Genomic DNA, 27157 nt, shown 5'->3' with positions numbered 1-27157 from the left:
TAGTTGTTCAGTATACCTCATATTCTATTTTGTTGCCTTTTAAGAATTATAGTTTATCTGCCAAAGGATCTGCCAAAAAGGACATATAGTCTGGAAAAGCCTGTTCTAGATGAAGCCCTGCTGACCCATTGTGTTCTCTTCTAGATGCTCATTAGCCATCCTTTTAAAAATCTGTTATAGAATTTTATTAGGAATAAAAAATAAACCTCACCAGCCTTATGGTTTGCATACTCCATCACTCTCTTTTTTTGTGTCAAATCATAGCTATTTACCCTTTTTTCAATCCTATGGTACTTCTCCCATTCTTGATCTTTCAAAGGTCACTGGCAGTGTTTAAATAGCCACATCGGCCAGTTCCTTTAGTATTGAGGATGTAGTTTCTCTAAACCAGGTGATTTGAAGTTATTCTTGGCAGCTAAGTACTCAGACTATTTTTAGAAGACTATGCTAAGGTATTGTATTCATATTCTTTCTTTCATTAAAAAACCCCCACCAAGATTAATTATCTCTTCTTTTTTTTTTATATCACTGTCTTGTACCACTGACTTCCTTCTCCACCTTATTCCAACCTTCTGTGTAACAAATAAGTACAGTTTAGCAAAACAAATCAGGTGGCAGATCTAGGCTTTGAGTTCAAGTCATTTGATTTCCAATCCCACACTCTTTCTGCTGTCCCAGGCTGCTTGAGACTCAGATCTCTGATAGAATTTGCCCTTGCTGGTTCCTCTACTTTTTAAAGGATGAAATTCAAGAAAGTTTTTTTTTGCTCTGCTTTGATGAGGAACAGAGAGTTGTAGCGCATGTCCAGATCTGTAATTACTATATCACACACTATATCAGCTTGAAATCTATTTCCCAAACTTTTCACTTACTTCTTCTTTCTCTCCAGGTGATTTGTAGCATACTTCAGTGACAGCATTGCTTCCGTTAAAGCCCTCTTGGATCTTCTGTCAAATGTTCCCTACCATGCATACCTTCTTTGGTTCTGGGATTTCCTCATATGCATTAATATATCTTCTTAAAATACAATGCTGGAAAAAAACCCCCACAATGCTGGTCTGTCCTTCCTTTTGTCTAATCTGTTTGTTTTTTTAAAATAAGATAAAATTTTCTGGAAGCATATTCTAGTCATGAGTCTTTATCTTACCAAATGTTTTTGGTACCTGTAAGAATCTAAGAGTTGGAAGAGGCCTTAGAGACCATACCTGACCAAGAATTCCTTTCTTCTATAACATCTCTGACAAGTGATCACCCATCTTTTATTGAAGACCTCTAGTAGGAGAGAATCTACTCCCAAGATCTAACCCATTCCACTTTTGGATAGTGCTGTTAGGAAAAATTCCCTTAATTCAAGCCTATATCTGCTTTTCTGTAACTTCTATCCACACTTCCTAGTTCTGTCCTTTCATATTGTGCCTTAAGTTTTCTCTGGGCTATCATCACTTCTTTCAACCAATTCTTGTAGACAGTGTCCTCTAGTTGTCTCAGCATCCAGGTCACTCTCTTTTGGACATTCTCTAGCTTGTTTACTTCCACCCCCCCAAAAAAAATCAGGTTCCTGAAACTGAGTACAGTTTTCCAGAAATGACCTGGGTACAGTATAGGGATATGTATGTATGTATGTATGTATGTGTCTGTCTGTCTATCTGTCTGTCTGTCTATCTATCTATCTATCTGTCTATCTATCTATCTATCTATCTTATCTATCTATCTATCTTATCTATCTATCTATCTATTCCCCACCTTCCCCCCACCCTCCCGGGCAGAATGTAGTAGAATGATTGCTTCCCTCCTTTTAGACACTGTACTTCTCCTAATATAGCTTCATTTACTGCCCCATCCTACCTTTGATTCATAATTACTTTGCATTCCACTCAGACCCTGAGATCTTTTACGCAGGAACTACCATCTAGCCATATCTCCCTATATTGTATCTGTGAAATTGATTTTTTTTTTTTTGTAATTGATGTATAGAATTTGACATTTATCCTTGTTAAATATAATTATTTTGTTTTCAGTCCATTGTTCTATTCTGTCAAGATCTGTTTGGATCCTGACTTAAGTGATGAATAGTATGGAGCTGTAGGGTTGGCATACGTTTTTTTGAGGGGGTACAGTTGGGATCTGGAATTGAAAGTAAAGAGGTTTAAAGACTCTTGGGCCTATTCTGAAGAAAATCGTTAGTGATAGAATAGCTAGTATTGAAGCTATATACGTTTTAAGTATAATACTTCTGAATTATAAAATCAGTATTCTTAGTTTAAGCATTTTTCAGAGGACCTTAGGCATAAGAAGCATGTGTTTTAAAATGTATTTTTCTTTTATGATAGCCACCCCCCCCCGTTTTAGTGGTCTCTTCCATTTTTTCTTTTGTTTTAGGGAACAACACAATATTACTCAAATTATTATCTGCTCCTTATTTTGTAAGATTTTCCTTGAATTATATTGAACAGATATCTATACTTGAATGTGGGAACTATTTTATATTTTATACTATGAAAAACTACAATGAGTTTCTAAAGAAGGTTATGAAATATCCTTTACTGGAAATCTTTAAAAATCATCCAGTCATTCACATATCTTGGATAGTTTAGGGTCAGCATTGCAAGTGAGCAAAGCAAAAGTACACAATACTTTTCTAACTGTAGATGGTGGCAGTGTCAGATGTTTTTTCATGGGATTGAAGGACTGGAGAATGAGAATTCAAGGATAGTTTACAGGTTTGAATCTGAGACTGTGAGCTCCTCCATCAGATTTCTTGAGAACAGGGACTGTCTTCTTGTCTTTCTTTGTATCATTAGAGCTTAGCATAGTGCCCAGCACATAGTAGGTGCTTCATAAATGCTTGTTGACTTGATTGTACCATGATTGCCCCACTCATTTGCTCAATCATTTTTCTGACTCAGATCATGTATCATCTCCTATGAGAATTCTTTCTTATCTGCTGCGTTTAGTGTTCTCTTCCTACTCAAATTGATGTGTATATAGTTATTTGCTTATATGTTGTATTTCCTCAGAAGATTTTAAACTCCTTGAAGGGAGAGACTAATTTTTGTTTTGTCTATATCCTCAACACCTATCATAATGTCTCATGTGTAGCAGGTACTTCAGAAATGCTTGTCAGATATTTCATGTTAGCTATCCCTCCCAGTTTTGTATCTTTTCCAAGTTTCATCCATGTATCATCTATACCTTTGTCTGAATCATTGGTAAAAAAAAATTTTTTTAGCAGTTGGGGTTAGGTGACTTGTCCAGGGTCACACAGCTAGTGAGTGTCAAGTGTTTGGTCTGAGGCCAGGGGTCCTCTTGACTTCGGGGCCCATGTTCTATCTACTGCTCCACCTAGCTGCCCCCATTGATAAAAATCTTAAACAGCCTCTGGGGGCAAGGACATTTCCCTAGGGCATTCTATTTGAGACCTCCCTCCAAGGTGACATTGACCCATTCCTCAAGTGAGCTTTCTTTGGGTTTAGTCATTCAGCAAGTTCCAGAGCTACCTACCTGCTGTCATCTAGCCAATGTCTCCCCATTTTATCCACAAGCAGAACTTGAAACTTTGTCAAATGCTTTTCTGAAATCCAAGTATGCTATGTCTATAATTCCACTGATCTACCAGTCTGATTACTCTGTCAAAAAGGAAAAGAAACTAGTCTGATATCACTAAGTCTTGATGATGCATTAATGCCTTTTGGTGAGCACTGCTTCATTTTTTAAGTAATTATGAATAATGTGTTATATAGCATGTTAGCATTAGAAGTTAGCAATAAAAGTAGCTAACATTGGACGATAGTTTGAAGATGCCATTGTTTTTTTTTTTAATTTTCAAGAATTAGGACAGCAATTACAAAACACTCTTCACACAAATAAAGTCAGATCTAAATAATTGGAAAAACATCAGTTGCTCATAGGTAGGCCAAGCTAATATAATAAAAATGACAATGTTTCCTAAATTAATTTACTTGCTCAGTGCCATACCAGTCAAACCACCAAAAAATGATTGTATAGAGCTAGAAAAAATAATAACAAGATTCATCTGGAAGAACAAAAGTTCCAGAATATCAAGGGAACTAATGAAAAGAAATGGTAGGGAAGGTGGCCTTGACATTCCAGATCTTAAATTGTATTAGAAAGCGTCAATCATCAAAACTATTTGGTACTGGCTAAGAAAAAGAGTGGTAGATCAGTGGAATAGGTTAAGTATACAAGACACAGTAGTCAATGACTATAGTAATCTATTGTTTGATAAACCCAAAGACCCTAGCTTCTGGGATAAGAACTCACTATTTGACAAAAACTGCTGGGAAAACTGGAAAAGAGTATGTCAGAAACTAGGCATAGACCAAAATCTTACACCATATACCAAAATAAAGTCAAAGTAAAGATATAGTTTAGATATAAAGGCTGATACCATAAGCAAACTGGGAGAGTAAGGAATAGTTTACCTGTCAGAATTATAGAGAATGGAAGAATTTATGACCAAACGAGATAGAGAACATTATGAAATGCAAAATGGATAATTTTGATTACATTAAATTGAAAAGTTTTTGCACAAACAAAGCCAATGCAACCAAGATTAGGAGGAAAGCAGAAAACTGGGAAAGAATTTTTACAACCAGTGTCTTATATTATTTAAATTATATAAATTATATTTCCAAAATATATAGAGAACTAAGTCAAATTTATAAGAATACAAGTTATTCCCCAATTGATAAATAGCCAAAGGATATGAACAGGCAGTTTTCAGATGAAGAAATTAAAGCTATCTATAGTCCTATGAAAAAATGCTCAAAATCACTATTGATTAGAGAAATGCAAATCAAAATGACTCTGAGGTGCCACATCACACCAATCAGATTGGCTAACATGACAAAACAGGAAAATGATAAATATTGGAGAAGGTGTGGGAAAATTGGAACACTAATGCAGTGTTGGTGGAGTTGTGAACTGATCCAATCATTTTGGAGAGCAATTTGGAACTATGCCCAAAGGGCTATAAAAATGTGTATACCCTTTGACCCAGCAATATCACTACTAGGGCTGTATCCCAAAGAGATCATAAAAATGGGAAAAGGACCCACATGTACAGGAATATTGATAGCAGCTCTTTTTGTGGTGGCAAAGAATTGGAAATGGAGGGGATGCCCATCAATTGGGGGATGGCTGAACACGTTGTGATGTATGAACATAATGGAATATGATTGTCCTCTAAGAAATGAGGAACAGATGGATTTCAAGAAAACCTAGAAAGACTTACATGAATTGATGCTGAATGAAGTGAGCAGAACCAGAACATTGTATATAATAACAGCCATGTTGTGCAATGACTGACTTTGATAGACTTAGCTCTTCTCAGCAATGCAAGGATCTAAGACATCTCCAAAAGTCTCATGATGGAAAATACTATCCACACACATCCAGAGAAAGAACTATGGAATCTGAATGCAGATTTAAGCATACTATTTGCTCTTTTTTTCTTCTGTTTTGTTTTGTTTCTTCTTTCTTGTGGTTCCTCCTGTTGGTTCTAATTCTTCTTTACAACATGATTAATGTGAAAATATGTTTAATAGGAATGTATATGTAGAGTCTATATCAGATTGCACACTGTCTTGGGGAGGGAGGGAGAGAAAATTTAAAACTCAAAAGCATATGGAAGTGATGTTGAAAACTAAAACTAAATTAATCTATCAAAAAACAAAGAATTAGGACAGCTTTTGCCCTTCTCTAGTTCTAATCATCTCTCACATTCCCTAAGATCTTTCAGAAAACATCGACAATAGCTCAACACTTACATATTTTTTCAGTACTCTATTTAGGATATTCATCTGGGCCTGGTGACTTAAAGTAATTAAGAGCGGCGCAATACTTTCTGACTCCCTTATATTGTTTTTCCATTCCCCGATAACTATCCAGAGATCATTCTCTTTAGAAGACAAACAGCCAAGGGAAAAAAAAAAGTTGAGTGGTTTAGCCATCTCATTCCCATAAGATATCATACCTGTTCACCTCCAGCAGCTCTTTCCCACTTCCTCTCACCACCATTATAATTTAAACAAGCTGACAGATCTTTCTGTTGTCTTTACTATTTATATCCAGCCTCAATTCATATTGGTATTTATTGCTGCTGATAGAATTTTTACAGGGCTACTGCTAAACTTTTGTATTCATCCACTGTTGCTTGTGCTTGCTTCCATCTCCTGAGAGGCAGCATGACTGTGGAGAGCTGAATTGGGAATCCAGACTTCCTGGTTTATGTCCTGCCTCAGGCACACATGGGCTGTGTGACCTTAGGCAGGTCACTTCATCTTATTCTCTAGGTGACCATCAAAGACATAAAGTTGCAGAGAAGATGCTGGCTTGTGTTGGTTAGAGGAGTTCCTCATCTGAGAGTTCCATATGCCAGTGAAATCACTAGTCTAGTCGCTATCCTTTATCCCCTACCATCTGCTAAACATTTTTGAAAAATCTGAATTTATCTTTTGAATTCCCAATACATCTACATTCAGTCTTTTTAGGAAGTTCCTTCCCCCCCCCCCCGATTAAAGTCACCTCTGTTGTAGTTTAAAGAGGGAAAGATTTGTCCAAGGTCAGTGGTAGTTCGAGGTGGTTTTCAAGTCTTTGGAAAACATTTCTTAGATAATTTGACAATTCCCTTAGAGCCTACAAAAGTTTTATAAAATAAGACGAATCTTATGAATAATAAACCTTAGCAGGGGTACCCTTCCCCCTTGCCTTCCCTTCGACACCTTCTTATTCCTCCACACCTAGGTAGTCCAGACTCCAGCCAGGCACATGAGAAGCAGTGTACTATGTGCTTTCTCCCCACCCTTGTCTTTACTTTGCCCCTCCCTCAACCTCAGGATATAGCCCCATGGACCTGGCCAGATGGGAAGAACCATCAGGTCAGCAGTGTGCCCTCTCCTTTATCCTTCCCCTATCTGGGCTCTCATAGTCCATGGATTATGGAGCAGAGCTACATGGCTATTCATATTCCTTGGATAAACCGGGAGTTGCTAACTACAAACTTTCTAATGAGATGGAGGACCAAGGTCCTATATTCTGTGTCATTCTATCCTGAAGTCCTCTGGGTCTTACAGTCTGCACAGCTGTTATGCCCTCCAGACCCTGGAATACTGTAATCTGACCTGCTGGTTGTACCCTAAGGATATCTGGGCCTTTCCATCCTCCATTCTCCTGCACCCTAAGGACTTCTGGGCCTTTCTTTCTGCATTGTTGTTTCCTCCAATTTTAGAGTAAGCTTCTTGCAAATAGGGATCTTTTTTTCATCTTTTTTTTTTTTGGTATCCCTAGCAGTTAGCACAGTTGCTTGGTATGTAGTAGTAAATGTTTATTTAGTAAATGCTTTTTTTTTCTTTTTCTTTTCTTTTCTTTTTTTTTGCTTTTAGGCAGTTGGGATTAAGTGAAATGCTTTTTCTTATTCACAATTAATAAATGCTTTTTTCATTCATTCAGCAAACAAAACTATGTGACTTTGCTGACTTAAAACTAAGACAAAATATTGAAGCAAAGGTCTCTCTTGATTTTTCATTTTGATTGTTATACAAATGTTGAGTATAAAAGGAAGTGAAATAAAGAACTTCAAAGTATTTCATGTTTTTGATATATGTCAAGTCTATCATAAAAAAAGGTTAGAAAAAAGTGTTAATTTTTAAAAAAAGAGTTCAGTATATCTAAGATTAAACATATTAGGTACCAAGGAAAACTCTTTTACATTATTTCATTATGAGACTCATTATGAAGGAGTTAAGCATGTTTTCTCTAAATAGATTGCTTTTAACAGGTTTTCAGTGTAATTTTTAGAAGTTTGCTATATTTAGTACTTGGACAGTTGTTTTGACCTTTTTCCCTGGCCAGAAACCTAGTATGATATTTGATAGTAGCTAAAGCAAGCCCACTGTAACCCTTTTAATTGATAGCACTTCAAATTTTACAGTGAAATGTGATAGTAAAAAATAAGCTGCAGAAACTGTCCTGGTTTCTTTTCTTGTTTGAAGTAATTAACTACAAGCTAAACTGTCTTTGATCTGCTGTCATCATGACTACCAAAGAGGTGAAGGATTTTTTAATGCGCTTTAGAACTCTGGTTGAGAGATGTAATTCCTATGACATAATTTGACAAATTTAGAGTAGTCTATTTGGCAGCAAAATCATTAGCGGTATAGGGTCAGTTTCAAAATGTGAGTTTTGGACTAGTAAATCTGGTCAATTTACTGTTTTAGTTAGTTGGAAGGAATGTTGGCTAGCTCATTATGTATATGTATATATTTTGGCTTTAGTTCTTATCTTTACTGGTAAGAGTGTAGACTTTAGAAAAAAATGTGCAGCCTCATTTTTCATGCTTTCAACAGTCTCTTCTCCAAATGAATCTTAAGGACATAATACCATTAAGTATAAGTTAAGTAATATAACTAAATAATGGATTAACTATAGTATAGCATATAAACAGGTGAGTATATTCATGACAATTTGAGGTGCAAGGGAGAAAATACTAACAGTTTTGAGAAATGATCTCTCAGAAGTGAAGCCTCCTCAAAGGGTTAATAGTTCTTGTTAATAGTTCTGGTATTGTTGCACTTCCAACCTTGTAAAAGCATGCTTTCAACCCCCCCCACCCTGTTTTTAAGCACATAGCAGAAAGAATAGCCCTACCCCCAACCTGAACTGTTTACCCTTGAAAAACTTCCCAACTTTTCTTCTCTGTTTCTGGGGAAGATTTCCGTGACTAGATTGTGCCCCCTGAAACCCAGCCAGTGGGATAAGGGGGTTAGGGATGGGGAGCTCGAGTTAGGGTATAAATAGACCTTGCTTTCTGTAACCAACTTGTACTCCCTGGCCGGAGCTGTTAGTGCAACGAGGGGTGGTACCCCTTTCTCATGAGAAAGCAATAAACCTCTTTGTGCTTTCAAGGTATCTAAGTCTTTGTCTTGATTTTGAGTAGTGGTCTTTGTCCCACACACAACTAAGAGGATCAGGAAATTATTTCCTTAGGAAATGGCCTATGAGCTGAAACAGAGAAATGAATGAATAACTTAGTTAAGGTACAGATTTAACTATGTAGGTCACACCTAATTCTAATGCCTCCATCCCTTGCCTCCATGAAAAAAAAAACCCCAAAAAATAACGTTTGACACTTTTATGGCTAGTACTCAGAAGAAAACATTCTGCACATAAAATCAAGGGACTAATTCTAAATGAATTGGCCACATGAATACTTTTTTTGGCTTTGGGCAAGATCATTTAGAAATTTACTTCCAACTCTGAAATTCTTTGACTCTAAAGGCATTTAAGATGCTACTAAGTTACTGTTTTACTCTTTGTACATCAACAGCACTATTTGGATCTCCTGATTTTTATGTATAAGCTAAGATTTTCATAGTAATGTTAACTATATTTTAATCTGTCATTCCCATTTATTGTTCTTTTTTAAAAGCATTTGCTTCAGGCCAATGATTGTTTTCATAAGTGTCAGTATTTGTGTTTTTACCAAATGTATAATTATATCAGTATTGACAATTCTTAGTATTGAACTTCCACTATAGGAATTACCTTGAGTGTTCAAAGGCAATGCCAATGGAGTTTAAACTCTGGTGGATCTTACTGAGCTGGAAAGGCTTTGATATAGGCCTAGGGATGAACCAACTGCTTGTTTGTTATATGATGACTGGCTTAGATAACTTGGAAGAGGCTCATTCTAATATCTTGGATGTCTAGTAACAATTTTTTTTACCTTAGCAATTCTGAATACTTTCTGCTAAGGTAATAGAAAGATTATGATATGTCAGTGGAGTTAATACCTATAACTGACAAAATTATAAATCTTTAAAGAATAATTAACTCTAAATATTGAAATTCTTAGGAGTTGTTAGGCAGAGTATTTGTAGTATGATTTAAGTTTTAGATAGTACTTTAAGTGTACTCTTGAATTCTGATGATAGTCTCTCTGTGCATCACATGATTTTAAGAATGATGACTTGATATAGATAAGAGAATGCTACTTTCAAAAGAAACCCTCTTAGTTTCTAAGAAATCAGCTGACAAATGGACTTTGAACCCTTTCCTGTGTTAGAATGTAAGAAGTATAAAGTTTGGAGAGGAGATTGAATTCTCTGTCTCATTTCAAGTGAAAATTAAAGAGAGTGGTTCTGTTGTAAGGTTCAGTTTTTAGAGGATCCATGATCTTACTGGTATAGGTAATCCCGCCACTGACCCAGATCATAGCCTCTCTTTAACTTAGAAGATTGCCTTCCAGATTTGTTGTGGATAAAAGGTTCACCACTATGCTCAGAACAAAGACTTTCCAATTTGGTAAAAATTGTGAGAGCTTGTACTCTTGGCATAGCCTTCAAGAACATAGATCACCTCCATACTACAATGAGGCGTTAGAAATAAGATTACAGTGGAGTCTGTTCTCCTATAATTGGTTGTAAAATACAGCTAATATGTATTATAATATTTTATATAAATTTTTCCTTGCCTATAAAAGTCTAACAGTCCAATAGAAATCAAATATTTTCATATTACAGTGTAGTGCAGAATCTCAGAATAGTATTTATACTCATCACTACTTAGAAGTTACTATAGTTATTAACTTACTATTAGATAATATGTAACTATAGTCTTCCTGGAGACTATATTTCAATATAATTTTTTTGTAATTCCATATATTGTATATATGTAATTCTATATATTACATTTCATATATTTAAAAACATTATTCTGAGGAATCATAGACATCACGAGACTTCTAGAGAAGTCCAGGACACAAAAAAGATTAAGAACCCCTAGACTAAATGATCTCTTAAGATCTTTTCTAGTCTAGATCTATGATACTAGTTGTGGTCAATTATTTTTTATGGTATTTGGCCAAAAGTACATTTTTTTTGCACTTGGGATGGTTTGACATACGTTTAGAGAAAATATCTGTTTTATTTTCATTAAGATATAGTTATATCTCAAAGATCACCAGCAAACCCTTTGCCTATATTGGTTTTGTGGTCCTCTTCAAAGAACATTGAGAGAGTATAGTTTCACCAGTTTCTGGACCATAGTAATTTTTGCGGGGGGAGTTATGTTGCAGCTCTTGATTGAAACCTTGTCGGATAGCCTGCATGTGATTTGGTATGTAACTTTTTGATGTTGAAACATCAACCCAGTTTTTAAATGGAATTTTAAAAGACTGACTATTACTTTAATCCCAACAAGATGGAGGACTAGACATTTTCTTTGAACCTCACAACCTTTAAAGCCTCTCTAGTGTAGGAATTTTGTGTAAGAGATATAGCCTTTTCAACTCTCTCTATGGGTCTAGAACACCAAGAACTCTAACAAGGTAACAAATCAGGGTAGCTAGGTGGTGCAGTGGGTAGAACTTAACACTTACTAGTGTGACCCTGGGTAAGTCACCTAACCCCAATTGGCCCCCCCGGCAAAAAAAAAAAAGAATGTTAAAAATCATCTTTATGGGGCAGCTAGGTGGTGCAGTGGATAGGGCACCAGCCCTGAAGTCAGGAGGACCTGAGTTCAAATTTGGCCTTAGACCAAACACTTGACACTTAACTGGCTGTGTGACCCCGGCCAAGTCACTTAACCCCAATTGCCTAAAAATAAATTTTAAAAATTAAAAAAAAAGGTAACAAATCAATGTTCTAATATCAGAGAAGGTGAATTCTAGCTGCCCGGAAGATGTATTTTCTTGGTAGTTGTAATGAGAGCCACATCATAGGCATAATGTTTAGACCTGTTGTATAGTGAGTTTATACCACTCATGATCTGTGAACAGCAGAGTTGCTGTAACTTGTAAAACTTCAAAAGTTTTGTTTTTCCCCTCTAGAAATGTGGTTAATCATTTATTTAAGAGTCTCTAGCCTTTTTTTCCCCCGCAAGTCCTAGGACTTCAGTATATTTCTACAACTATCTGAGCATCTGTTACATGTAAGATACAATGTTAGATGCTGTGGAATACAAAGAAGAATAAGGCACAGTTCCTATCTTCATAGAATTCATTTTTTTCCAAATTCTGTATTGTAACACTCTTGGCCTCTTCCTTCTAGCTTTGCTTCTCTGTTCAGAAGAGGAGTTTATTATCTTTTCATTCAGAATAAAACCATACATTTTAGAAGTCAGTTTATTATTTTTGTGTAAAATGTTCATATACATAATACATATCTACTTAAAGTGTTTTTTCATTATAAACTTCTCAACAAAAGCAAATATAAAAAAAAACTTTAGTAAAAAACCTTTCAGTAAAATCTTTCCTAAGCCCCTTAACTTTTAATAGGGTAAAACCAAAATAATAAACAGACAGCAGGTAAGTAGATATTTTTGTTCTGCTGCATTTGACCCTGCTCTTTCTTTGTTCTATTACCTCTTTCCTTATTTTTCCCTCCTTTTTTATTTCTTCTTTCCTTTACAAAAAAGTTCTCAGTTTTTATCATGTATTACTGATTTCATTTTATATCACCTCGTATGGGTTTTCTAATGTTTGCTTGTTTATTTTATATTTATCATTCAAGTATCATAATACTCCATTATAATAATATGGCATGATTTATTTAGTCATTCTCCAATTTTTAGGTTTTGGATTATCTCTAATTTTTTTTATTAATACAAAGCAGTTACAAACATTTCTGCATATATAGATCCTTTTTTCTTCTTCATGATATTTTTGGTAAAGAGTCATAGCAGTGGGTGTCATACAGTAGAAGGAGTTCAGGCTCTGGAGTCAGAGGACCTGGGCGTGAGTCCCATCTCTAAATCTTCTTACCTGTGTGGCTTTGGACAAATCATTTTAATCTCTGTGGGCCTCAGTTTCTTTATCTTTAAGTTGAAGGGGTTAGATGAGATGACCTCTGAAGTCCCTTCAGACTCTGCATCCATGATCCTGTTGTCTGTCATCAGTTTTGTGACTTATTATGTGTAAGCATGTTACTCTTCTAAATATTGGCACTAATCTGAAGTCCTATCAGTGATGTGTTCCTGTTTTCCGATTGCCCTGCCAACATTGGCCTTGACCATTTTTTATATTTTTTGATGTAATAGTTGTAAGGTAAGTATAAAGTTTCTTGACTTATACTTTTTAAATAATTAGGCTTAGAGAGTTTGAAATCTTTTCGTGTGGTTAGAGACAGTTTATATTTCCTCTTCTGTAACTTTTCTATTTTGTCATGCATAGCTTTTCAAATGAAAGTATTTTGGTTAAATTATAGTTCTCATTTTTGTAATTGCAGGTGAAGGATTTGACTAAATATCTGGATCCCAGTGGACTTGGTATCATCAGTTTTGAAGATTTTTATCGAGGGATTACAGCTATCAGCAATGGAGGTTAGTTTTAAAACTATATTTCTAATTATCTTATCTCCTATAACGTCTTCTCCTTCTATCACATTTCTCTGTTTTTCAGGAGCCATGTCTAAAGTCTCTTCCATGGCTAAATCTCACCCCCATCTCTCCAGTCTTTCTAAGCCTTCCTTTCACACTAGCCTCAGTACCCTTCTTAACCACCTTTAGCACTCTAGCCACTGCCAATTCCTCCACACTCTTTTTGCAACACTTTGTCACCTTTCCATCTCTCTGAAGCCTCCTACTTAGCCCAGACCTCTAGTTACCTTTGGTTTCATCCCTTATTCCTTTGCTCCTAGTCTTCTATTCTCAGCCTGCTTTCTGGTGTGGACATTGACTCGCCAATTTTCTCCCTCTGATTTTGTAACCTTTTATTTATTCAGAAAGCCACTATTATGCTTGATAGGCATTTTCTGAAGATTTAGATTAATCTGTTAATTATTTTCTTATACCTGTTAACGTGATAAGGCAGGGAATTGTTAAAGTATAAAAACATTGGGAGAGATAGATTATCCTCTTTTGTGTACACTTATATCACTTTGCTGAATTTAAATAGTTTATGTTGGAATATTTACAATCAGCTTAGCTGATAAGTTCAAGAATTGGACTTCAGACTGGAAGATCTGAGTTTGAATTCTTCCTTACTAGCTATATGAGCATAAACAAATCAATTAACTCCAAGTAAATGATGGGTACACAAATAGCAGCAAAGTCAGAGGGATGACATGCCTATGGATGAGGCTCTAGATCTAGACCAACTTGAAAAAAAAGTCAGGATTTAACTTTCCTTGTCTTTAAATTGGGAATAATAATATTCACTGCTTAATTCATAGAATGGTTATGTGGAAAGTAATTTGTAAACCTTAAAGCATTATAGAAATTTGAATTACTTCTGATTATAGGAGTGCTTCCTGTACCCTGCAAGCATTGAGGACAGCATCCTAGTTGATAAAAATAAACCCCTTTCAGGAATGTATCTATAGTGGCTTACAGTGATCAGAGTATTTAGGAAATTTGTCCTTTTTTGGAAAATCCTAGTGGTAGGAAGGGGCTCCAAACAGCTTCCTGCTGTGAACAGTATGTTTTTGAAATCTTCACCTCCATTCTTTGTAAGCTGAGGTACGCTTGGTATAATGGAAGGGGTGCTGGATTTGGAGTCAGAGGATTTACATTTGAGGCTCAGCCCTGCTTCTTCCCTTGTGACTTTGGGCATCCCACTTACCCTGTTTGGCACTCAGTTTCTTTATAAAATGAGGTGGTTGGGCTAGATAGCCTCAAAAGTCCCTTCAGCTCTAGAGCTAGAATCCTAAGATTGGAGAGAGTGCAGAAATGAGGGGGCCCCTGGTCCCTTGAAAAGGAAAAACAAATCGTATTTTAGATTGGCAGGTTATTTTTTTCCATGAAAAGGTGATTGCTGTCTCCTTACACCCAGGTCAGCCTTATGAAGACTGAAGCATGATTTATTTTTATAGAGTAAACTAATAAAAGATCTGGTTTAGAAGGCTTCATTTCTCAATTATGTTTTACTTAACTAGAGAGAAAATGTTTTGAAGTGGGGTATAAGAGTATTTTCAAGGGGCAGCTAGGTGACTCAGTGGATAGAGCACCGACCCTGAAGTCAAAAGGACCTGAGTTCAAATTGACCTCAGACCAAACACTTGACACTTGCTGGCTGTGTGACCCTGGGCAAGTCACTTGACCCCAATCACCTAAAAATTAAAAAAAAAAAGTATGTTCAGAATTTGTGTTATGATCCTCAGGAATAGAAGGGGAACCAAAAAGTCTCTTCTTAATAAAGGTGTTCTTTAGACAAAGTAATCTTAGTGATTTTGATGGCAAACCTTTAGCTATCAAGTTAGAAGAATTGAATGAGCCTTGGGTGAGGGTTTGGATTGGAAAACTTGGAAAAACTTGGAAAAAAGTCAGATATTAACGAACACCAGAAAATCTCATATACAGGAGCATCTCAGTTCTAAAAATGCCAATATGAACTTAGAATTGTGCATGATTTTAGTTTTTTCCCACTTAATAGTATTTTATTTTTTCCGATTACATGTAAAGATTGTACATTATTTTTAAAGGAAGACTAATAATTAAAATGTTGAAGTATGATGTAATTCCTAGCCCTCAAAATGTTTTTCAGCTGAAATGGACTGACTTCAAAAAAAATACCTGTGATGTTCTTTATGGAAAAAATGAAAAACTACTTAGTTTTCATGAAGTTGATTGTAGGGTGGGGAAAGGAGGTGAAAATTAATGCCACTGAATAGGGAGGCCATTGATAGTTCCTTTCATCTGAAGACATTAAAGTACTTGGAAAACTAGCATTTTTAACATACAGAGGACAGATGGTGTTTACAATATGTTATTGAAACAAACAAAAAAAAGTGATTCATTTTACATTGAGCTTTCAATCAATTTCATGAATAAAAGGCAAAAGATTTTTTAAAAAATCTTGGATTACTGCAGCAACTTTTAGAAAAACAAAAATAAACTGTGAAACTCCTAGGGTTTTTTGTTTTTTTCATACTAATAGAGCTAGGAAACAAAATGACTCTGAATATGTTACCATTAAACTTGGCCCTGACAGGGCTAATCCAGTCACTTTAACAGTCTTTATTAGTTTCTAATGGTGGCCTCTGTTGATCTTGTATATGACTTAAGCAGTCAGATTGATTACACCACAGAAATGTGTTACATATAGACTTTTTCTGTTTTTGTAGGGTAGGAGCTAACTGCTTTACTTCTAGCAGAATGGTTATAGTAAAGTTAGATATACATACCCTAAGAGATTATGTCCAGAAAACAGATGTTTAAAGAGAATTGAGTTAAAAAATGTAATCTATGCAGGTTACCAGCTATTAAATCAGTGTCATTGTTGAAAAATAGTCATATTTTCAAGGTTCTCAGATAAGGTAATTATAGACTGGCAGATTACAATATAGATTTGAGGAAAGGTAAAATGTTACAAATTATTTTAAAGAAGAGTGAATACTAGTTTTATGTTGAATCAGAATGTTCTGGCATGAGAGGTCAGTAGCAGTTGCTTCTGTGATTTCATCCAGAGTCATGTGATCCTGAGTATGGCTCCTAGTATTTTAACTTATGTTAATAAGAGTCATGTCACTGAGGAGATAATTGGGAAGTAAATTAAAAAGGAAAGCGCAAAAGGTATAAATGTAGAGGACCTTTCTTAAAATAGTCCTTTTTTTCTTTTATTTCTAACTATCAACAAACTTAATCTATGTAGTAACTATTAAGTTAAAGTAATAATTTGGTGTGTTTTAATAAAAAGGGTATGGAACATAGTGGCCATACTCTATTTCTTACCAGCCAAAGGAGATTGAACAAGTTATTAAAAAGAGGAGGAGAGGTGCTTCAGTGATGGCTGCCCTGGAAAGGTAGCTTGGAAAGGGGTAGGCTGCATTCAAATTATGAAGGGCTTTGAATGTCAAACATTGAGGCCTGTATTTTATCCTGGAGACAATAATGGAGTCACTGGAGCTTTTTAAATAGGAGAGTAACATAGTCAGACCTGTGCTTTCTGAAGTGTCCCAGGTGACTGTCTACCTTGCCTATACCAGTCCCTACTCTGTTTATTTTTTAGAGTTGTTACAAGGAAATGACTTTAAAATCTATTGAATTCTGATAGTATTATTCAAATTTATTCTTATCAGATGTGGTCTAATTGAACTCAGGCTGTTCTGATTGAATGTCAAATATAAAGCCATATTTGCAACCCACTGAGAATGTTTATGAACATTTTGCCAGTGAAATTACATGAGAGGAGGGTGGTATTGTGGAAGGAATGAAGACTTGAAAAAAGACTTTAAATCTTAGGACAGAGCCCAATCCTAAATTATCTTCATCAAACCAGTGGCATAAGGTTATTGACTCATGATGATACATTTGGTAATGTAGAGTAGATTTACTATGATGCCAGTGAGTGTAGGCAGTGAATATAGTGCCAGTGAGCATAGTGTAGGTGAATGGAATGGTGGTGGGAGAATGCTATAACTAGAGAGGAGATGAAGCAGAGAATTCCTGTATTGTACATGCCTGTTTCCAACAATGTTCTGACATGATTTATAGACAAGTAGAAAGCATTTGCATTACTACTTGTCTTTTAATTTCATCTATTAAATAATTAGTGACAAATGGGCAGTCAACATAAGGGGGAAAATGAAAATGAATTGTCCATTTCCTCCTGAATAATTTTCCTGTTGTCCTATCTATCCTTCCTATCTGTGTCTTGCAGTTCTGTATGATATGATATACACAGAGATTTGAAAGCTGAAAATTGTTGATTTAGGTTTTTTACTATAGGCATAACTACCTAAAGCTGTTAACTGGATCCACTAAAAAATGACTTTAGGAGAAATGATGCTAATGAGCCAGATAGTTCCATAGGAACAGAGGTGACTGGAGGGAGTCTAGAGCTAACTCTGATGAAAAGTAGGGGCTAGGAGGCGTGGTGTATAGAGTATTGGCCCTGAGTCAGGAGGACCTGAATTCAAATGTGGCCTTACACACTTAATAGCTTTGTGACCCTGGGTATCAGAACTGCCTGAGTGAAAGCCCAATAGCTTTAGAGGGGTGGTTATGTTTCTTAATTGTTGATTAGAGCAGAATTATATAGAGTGTGCTTGTATTTCTTTTAATTTGATACAAATATTTAAAAACAAACCCAAGTAAAAATAAACCACTTTTTTTCCCTTTTGCTTTTCCTGTAAGATTTTTGTTTTGCCTCTTTAATTTTGTTACAAATTCAGCATGTTGTACTTTTTCCCCTTCAAGGCTATAAGGTAAAAATAAATCAGAATTATACGATCAAATCAGAAAAAAACCCACCAGTATATACACATAGAGTTGATGTCATTGGTACACAAAATTTGGTTGGGGAACCTTATGGTGAAAGATATCTTACCTATATGAAGAGATAATAGGGCCTTTTGGAAGATGGAGAAGATACCTTTTCATTATTTATTGCTCTTTGCATTATTTATTGCTTAAGTTATTGTTATTTAATATTTTAGTGTTCTTTTTACCCCCTAATTTCCAGCCTTCTGGTGTCAAATTCAGTAGCTCATGTTTCAAACTTGATGTCTTGGATTGTATTTATTGGTGTTTAAATTAACATCTAGTTCATGATTTCTCCTCTCTTCTCTCCCTCCCTCTCTCTGTGCCTAGCTCAAGTTCCACACCTTCCATGATGGCTTCTTTATTCTTCCAGAAATCACCATTCATAAGCTTTTTAAAAATTTCTGTAGCACTTCCAGCCTATCCAAGACATTTTGATACTTATCTTGTATGTAAGTCTGGTCTTCTGAATAATAATGCAGACTTCTTGAAGGGGGGAAACCTGGTCATTTCCTTCAGAATTCTGCATGATCTACAACACTGTTACTGCCTTCCATTTGTGATTACTTCCATTTACATTGTGTGTATCTGAAATGTGAAAGTTTTTGCATGTTGTCTCCCCCCTTAGAATGTGAACTCCTTGAAGGCGGGGACTATATGTGTTTTGTCTTTCTTTGCATTCTTTAGCAGGATACCTGGTACATACTAAGTGCTTAATAAATGCTTGTTTACTGACTATTGGGAATATAAGTAGGCAGTCAAAATACTTGCTGAATAAGAATACGTAGAAATGTTTAAAAGGAACTCAGTGGGTTGTTTTTCTTAAAAAACAAACAAAAACTCTCATAATTTTCTGTTTCTTGATGTTATTTTCTTAAACCAATTTTATTTATTTTTTTTGTTTTATGTCACTTCATTTCTTAATAGATCCCTCTCTTTTCCCCCACCCAGAAAACCAGTCTTTATAAAAAAAAAAAAGAAAAAAGAAAAAAACAGTAGAGCAAAACTAAAATATTAATGAAGTCTGGCAGTATATGTACTGTTCCACCTCCCACCTCTGCAAAAAAAGAAGGAAGGTAACATGCCTTTTCTTTGAGGTAAGGCTTTCTTCTACCTTCACGTGAATACTATGGAACATATATTCGGAGTTAGAAGGTCATCAATCCAACTTCCTCATTCTATAGACTAAGCAACAAGGGCCCAGAGAGATTAAGTGGCTTCCCTGAGAACACACAGCCTTCTGGTACCTCCCATAAGGGCTGTAGGCATGCTTGCTGATCCTAATACTGCCATTCCAGTACCATGGCAGCAAGACTACCTGTGCACCTGATGTTGTAGGTAAGGGCCCTGGCTTTAGAGGGAGGTGACAGTTTCTGTTTCAGTGAGATGACAAAGAATATATAGCTATGGGAGAACTAAGGCTTTCACATGAAGGTTTCTAGAAAAGGGCAAGGCCCAAGAGTGCCAAGCAAGAGAAAAAGACGTCTCAGGATTCTAAAATCAACTGGCTGCAAAAGAGTCTAGGCTTATCAAATAAGAGAGGTATTTTGGACTGTCCTACAGTTCTGTGGTATTCCATTTATTCCACATGAGAAGCAGGGTGCTATAGTAAAACGCTGGATTTAAAATCAAAAGACCAGAAAGAGTAGAAGAGTAGTATTATGTTTGACATAGATATTTACTACTTATGTTGAAATTTCTTAGATATAGGAAGGAAGCATAGTGGAAAGTATATGGTTGATGATGAAAGAAGGGAGAAAAAAAGAGGTATCATGGTGGGGAATATAATGTAGAATCTACATTATAGTCTCTAGACTGGAAGGGAGAAATGAATAATTAATTTCTGTTATAAATCACAAAGCTAGCATAGAAGCAGTTATGGTCAAGAACTTTGGCTACCTTGATATGTGCTAGAGATCTCTCAGCTATTAGCAGAGCATCTGGTAAGTTTTTGACATGCTCTGCTGATAATTTCATCTTTCAAAAGGTAGAGAACTAATAAAGAAAAACTAGTTGATTAAGAAAACTTGGAATGAAGTGCCCATGCCATCTTGGATTTTGTAGTTTATAAGAAAGGAGACACTATACATTGTTTGATTTGCAACCTACATTTAAAAGAGACAGTTTCAAATAATTGAATGCATAGGCTCTTATGACCTAGGACTCTAAAAACAATGTTGGCTAAAGAAGGATGGGAGGCTCGAGAATGAAATTCTAATGACTCATTTTGAGATGATTCCATTGAGGGATGGGGAAAAGGGGACAAGCAGCATCTAAAAGAGATACCATGATTACTTAAAGGAACTCATTGAGCTGTCTTTAAAAGGACATATACGAAAACTGAAAGTGAAAACAGGTAACTAAAGTTCAAAAGCTCTCATAAATTTAGAGCTAGAAGGGACCTTAGATGTCATGAGTGAAACCCAGAGAAGTTTGACTTTTCTAAGGTCAAACAAGTAAGAAGGAACAGGTTCACAATTTGAACCCAGATCCTTTAACTCCAAATCCACTATTCTTTCTACTGAGCATAGACTTTAGAGTTAGAAGAGACCTTTAACATAATTTAGTTCATTCTTCCATTCTCCCTGTTACCAGATGAATAATCCAAGAACCAGGGAAGTTATATTATTTTTCCCAAGGTCATACAGGTAATAACAGAACCAGAATTCTGAAAGAACTTATGGACATTATTACTGAACTCTTACCAGTGATTTTTGAAAAATCATGGAGAATAAGCAATGTTATAAGATAAGATGGGTAAACATTCTGATTTTTAGAAAAGGAAAGAAGGTTGAGCCTTCAGAATATAGGCCAATGAACTCATTCCAATTGCTAGTAGAATTCTAGAACAAGTTATTAAAGGGCTGGCTCCTGAGTAGTTATATTGAGCACTGTGAACTTGGATAAATTTATTAAGAACAAGTCTTGCCAGACTAACCTCATTTCCTTTTTTCTTGCTAGGGTTACTAGATAGATAGAACAAGGAAATCCCACAGACATATGGAATTTCAGCAGACATTTGATAGCTTCTCATGACTCATAGATTGGGATCCACTGCTGAGGCTTAGATGGGCTTCACAAAAGAACCAGATGAGCCAGTCAGGGGTGAAAGTAGTAAGACCTTTATTTGGCACTTTGAGCTACATGACTTAACTGAAGTCACCCAGGGGAATATGCAGGGGAAGGGGAAAATAAACAAAGAGAGGGTACTAAGACTGTATAATTACCTCCTACAGAAGAACAGTAGCTGACCACGACCCCATACACAAATTAGACACATACACACTGGGGTCAAGACTAACACCTCCCAAACTGAAATAACACATTAATACCGCGCTGAGGCTAGGACTAATACCTCTAAAATATGGCATGGAAGAAAAGGGATATAACCAGAGCTGTCACTAGAAAGCCTTGGGCATGATGTTCTGCAGGTCATGGGAGAAGGAGGAAGTCCAGAATGGTTCTGTGAGAGGCTTCTTCTAGGACTTTGTACATCTTTACTTGACACCAAACTCTCATCAGTGTGATGAATGCGGTATTTCCATCACTCCATGTACCAGGGCAGCTCTGGGATCTTGGCAGCATAGGGACCCTGGAGAAGGAGGGCTAAGTAGGGAGGCATGAGGTCTCGGGAGGATCTGACTGGTTTCACTGCTTCTGGTCTTATAGACAGGAGGCACTCACTCAGCTGGGAAACTGGAGGTTTCTGATCTAGAATTTCTAGGCATAGAAGATTCCAGATATGGGAACATTCAAGAATAGGGGCAGAGATGAAGGGAGAGGGAAATCAGCACATCATGAACTAGCATAAACATCTGGAGTATCATAATATCTATAGGGAATCCTTTCTGCATTTGTACTTTGTACAAGACATATTCCATGACAATAGTAAACACCTTTGGTGAGCATGTTTCCCTATTTTATCTTCAGTGTTGACTGAGAATTGTAGAACAAAATTATCTCTGTGTTTCACCTATTAATGAACCTTGTGTGATCTTAACATGCATGGGTAAACTTTGGTAGAAGAGAGCCTTTAAACCTTCATTTTGTTTTACAGAATCAGAAAAGTTTTTTGTAGTAAATAATAAGCAGCAAGCTTTTATGATCTATATGCAATGTTTTTGACTGTGAATATGTAAGGTGCTGTGGAGAAATAATCCTTTATTTCACAGGGAACGTCTGCTTCCTCTTTTCTCATATTTTCATCAAGTATACTTCAATAGGTACATAGCTCATTCTTATAAAGATTTTATAAGAATTAGGAAGTAGGCATGTAGGTTAGTAATTATTGTAGTTATTGGTTTCTTTTCTGTCACTTTTAAAAAATACAAGCTAATTAACCATGATTCCCCCGTACTTTCAGTATTTTCCCTTTTTCAGGTTATCTTGAAAATCAAATGCTTGCTTGCTTTTAAAATTGTGTTTCTTTTGTAATGGATTTCCTTTGTATTTGATTGGGTCCAGGAAATTTTCCTTTATTTTCTTGAGTGTCATTTCCTTTTTAATCAATCAACAAGCATTTATTAAGGGACTACTGTGTTTTGAGAACTGTGCTAGATAAATTTTGGGGATACAAAGACAAAAAGTGAAACAATCCTTGCTCTCCAAAGAGCTTATGTTCTGCTGGGGAGAGATAATATGTACATAGATAAGTATATATAGAATAAATATGAAATAAATACGGGATAATTAAGGAGGGAGGCCACTAGCAGATGAGTAGATCAGGAAGGGCTTCAAGTACTTGAGGCACTTATTGAAGGAAGTGAGGGATTCTGTGAGGCAGAGGTGAAAAGGGAATGGATTCAAAACAGAGACGGGAGTCATACAAAGTCATAGAGACAGCAGGTGGAGTGCCATGTGAGAAATCGAGAAACAACTAATTTGGCTGGACCATGATGGTGAAAAGGGGAGTAGCATATAATAAAGCTAGATGGATCATTGGGTCTAAATTGTACAGGGCTTTAAAAGCAAAACAGAGAAATTTATATTTTATCCTAGAGGCAATAAGGGGAAGCATCGCAGTTGACTGAATAAAAAGGGATATTGTCAGATCTGACCATAACTGTGTGAAAGGATGGATTGGAGTGGGGAGAGCCATGAAGGAGAGACTTCTTAGGTGGCCATTACAATATTCCAGGTGAGAGGTGATGAAGGCCTGAGCTTTAGACAGTGGCTGTGTGAATTGAGAGAAGTTTCTGGATAGTGAGAGGTGTGGAGGTAGAAATGGTAAGATTTGTCCAAGGATTGGATATGTGGGAAGAGGGAGAGGGAGGAGACAAATATAATGTCAAGGCTGTGAATCTGGGAGACTGAAAGAATGTTAATACACTTGACAGAAATAGGAAAGTTTAGGTGGGGGAAGGGTTTGGAGGGAAAGATTAGTTCTACTTTTGACACCTAGAATTTGAGATATCTCCAGCCTAACTGGACTTCTGGAGAGACCAGGGCTTAATATTAAGTACATCTCTGAGTCATTTGCATATACATGATCATTAAACCCATTGGAGCTGATAAGGTCATTAAGAGAAAGTTTAGATAAAGAAGAGAAGTACAAATCTCTGTATTTGATGTGGTTCTGCTTATAGATAATAAGATTGGATCACTTGCAGAAATATCTGCTGACCTTTGTCCATAGGATCATAGATCTAGAGGTGGATGAGACCTCAGAATCCACCTAGCCCTAAATCCTTTGGTTTACAGGTGAGGAAACAAAGAAGCCAGACAAAGTCAAGTGACTTGCCCAAGGTCACTCAAGCACCAGGCTCTCTAACTCCAGAGTCAGTCCTCTTTCTGCTACAACCACCCTGCTTCTTGTTTGATAGCTTTGTATATAAATGATCTTGAGATTATATGATGTATTTGGCTCTTAGGATAAGCTTATTTTCTAGGCTTATTTTCCCTTCTACTTGTTTTCACTGTTTTATGAGATGGTATTACTTAAATTTTCTAGTCTAGGATAGATTTAGCCCAGATCCAGACCTATCAGGTACCTGTACTCTAGCTTATACCTCCAGCCTGGCACTACAGGTTCTTTCCTGCCCTGGGACCACAGGCTTTCATCACATCTAGCACTAGTCCTCAGCCATTTTCATGGCATGCTGCTGCTTTGCATACCCTGATCATCTCTACTTTTCCTGTCTTCCCATACCCAGTTTCCAGTTTGAGCCTTAAAAACAATAATGAAATCAACATTACCAAACATTCCTTCCTTCCTTCCTGGGCTACTCCCTGGAGGTTAGGCGTTCCTCTTGTAAACTCCTTGAGGGCAGGGACTTTGTTTACTTGTATTAGTGTCCCTAATACTTAGCACAGTGTCTGGCACATAGTATATGCTTAATAAATGCTTTTTCATTCATTTATCCACCTTCATAATGTTTCCTAGACAAGATTATATTCTAAATGGGTAAGGAAGGTAGGGCAGCCAGCTTTCCTGTGCTCTGTTGCACTGCTTGGCAAGGATAACAAATTGTTTTTTGTTTGTTTTTTGTTGATATGGTTTTTATGTCCTTTTGGCCTCTTACTTTGGTGGTTATTTAAGATAAATTAAATTTCTGAAGGAAATCCTTAATCTTCTTGATTTCTCTGCAGCCTTTGACGCTATTGATCGCTCTCTCCTCCTTGATATTCTCTTTTCTCTAGGTTTCTGGGAAACCATTCTCTCCTGATGTTCTTCCTACCTATCCGACCACTCCTTTCCTTTGCTAGATCTTCTTCCAAATCACATTCTCTAACCATAGGGGTCCCTTAAGATTCTGTCCTGGATCATCTTCTTTTTTCCCTCTATACTATTACATTTAGTGATCTTAACAGCTCCCATGAATTTAATTACCATCTTTATGTTAAGGACTCTGAAATCTACCTTTCCTACCCCAGTATCTCCTCTGACTTCCAATCTTGCATATATTTCCAGCTGCCTTTTAGACATCTTGAACTGGTTGTCTTGTAGACATCTTAAATTTGTTATGCCCAAAACAGAACTCACTATCTTTCCCTCTAAATCCTCACTCCCTCTTGTTGTTCAGAAGTCATGTCCAATTCTTCGTGATCCTATTTGCGGTTTTCTTGGCAAAGATACTTGAGTCATTTTGTCATTTCCTTATCCAGCTCATTTTATAGATGAGTAACTGAGGCAAACAGGGTTAAATGACATTGCCCAGCTGGGGTCACATAGCTAGTAAGTATAAAGTGTCTGAGGCCTGATTTGAACTTCCTTTCAAGGCCGGTGATCTATCCCCTGTACCACCTAGCTATCCCTCAGCATTCTATCTATGCCACATAGCTGTCTCTGCCCATTCCTACCTTCCCTATTTCTACAAAGGACAATACCCTCCTCCCAGTCCCTCAGGTTTGCAACTTAGGAGTCATCTTAGATTCCTCACTGTCTCTCACCCAAGGATTTACCAAGGCCTGTCGATTTCATTTTTGTAACATCTGTCAAATAAGGCCTCTTCTCTCTGACACTGTCAACACTCTGGTGCAGGCCCTCATCACCTCATGCCTATACTATTTCAGTAGCCTGCTGGTGGGTCTGCCTGCCTCATGTTCCTCTGCATTATAATCCATTCTTCATTAAGCAACTAAAGTGATTTTCCTAAAATGCAAGTTATGCCTCAGTAAACTCTAGTAGATTACTGTTGCCTCCAGGAGCAAATAGAAAATACTCTGACATTCAAAGCCCTTCATAATCTGGTCCTCTCTTACCTTCCAGTCTTCTTACACCTTCTGATGCAACATGTAGTCTTTAATCCAGCTACACTGGCCTCCTTCCTGTTCCTGGACCAAGACACTTCATCTCTCTGCTCCAGGCATTCTCTGGCTATTCTCCACGCCTGGAATGCTCTCCCTTCTCCACCCCAACTCCTGACCTCATTGACTTTCATCAGATCCCAGCTAAAATCCTACCTGCAACTGGAGGCCTTGCCCAACCCCTCTAATTCCAGTGCTTTCTCTCTGTTAATTATTTCCTGTTTTTCCTGTATAGAGCTTGCTTTGTTTGTATTTGCATATTGTCTCCCTTATTAAATTGTAAGCTTCTTGAGGGTCGGAACTGTCTTTTGCATCCTTAGTACTTAGTACAGTACCTGGCACATAGTAGGCACTTAATACATGTTTATTGCATTGAATTATCCATTTCCCATTTTTAAGGATTACTAGTTTATTTTAAATAAATGAAATTTTAGCTATTTTAAAAGCACAGAAGAATTTGGAACTCAAAAATTTATGTTAGAAATCTAAAAAAAAGTCAGTGAGCTTTTCACTCCATTTCTATGTACATAGTAAACATTTAATGAATATTTGTGATTTATCTAAAAAAAAAGCACACAGGGTCTTCTTATCTGCATTTCTTCTAAATTGATATTAATTTCTATTCTTGCTTAATCAATTAATGATCTGACTGTACAAAAACAACTTTTTCAGAAACTATTCTCATGTCAAGAAACAGACATTTTCTTTTGGCTAAGATATAATCAATTTTTATGAACAAGCAGTTTTTAAAAGAAAAATACAAACTATCAACAAACTTATGAGACAAATTTCCAAATAACAAAGAGTAAGAGAAATGCAAATTAAAACAACTTTAGGTTTTACCTCATTCCCATTTAACATTGAAAGAAGGAAATAATCTGTGTTGGTAGAGTTGTGGGATGTTGGGCATTGTGGAGCTTTGAATTAGTTGGTCTAACCATTCTGGGGGAAAAATTATTATTATTTGAGAAAAGTTACTAAACTGTTTATACCCTTTGACCTGGTGATCCCACTACTTGATATATACCCAAAGGAGGTCAAAGACAGAAAAAGGTCAACATATATGAAAATATTCATAATAGCAGTTTGTGGTAACAATAAAAAATAGATAAAAGTGTGTTTCTATTGATTGGTGAATGGCTGATTAAACTGTGGCATATGAATGGAGTAGAATATTATTGTAACATACAAATTA

The 27157-nt window shown here is 36.4% G+C and overlaps 1 protein-coding gene across 2 annotated transcripts in view; it reads left to right on the top strand.

The window, feature by feature from the left end:
* RAB11FIP3 (RAB11 family interacting protein 3) overlaps nt 1-27157 on the top strand; it is a 166305-nt gene that overhangs the window by 34274 nt on the left and 104874 nt on the right. For both annotated transcript variants that reach the window (XM_021006707.2, XM_021006706.2), the window contains exon 2: nt 13245-13338. In XM_021006707.2, coding sequence (XP_020862366.1) covers nt 13245-13338 — 94 coding nt within the window. The remainder of the gene's footprint in view (nt 1-13244; nt 13339-27157) is intronic.

This window comes from Phascolarctos cinereus, unplaced genomic scaffold (genome assembly GCF_003287225.1).
Source record: "Phascolarctos cinereus isolate Bilbo 61053 unplaced genomic scaffold, phaCin_HiC Scaffold_4;HRSCAF=312, whole genome shotgun sequence".
NCBI classification, from domain to species: Eukaryota; Metazoa; Chordata; class Mammalia; order Diprotodontia; family Phascolarctidae; genus Phascolarctos; species Phascolarctos cinereus.
This window is presented reverse-complemented; position numbering and strand designations above follow the sequence as displayed.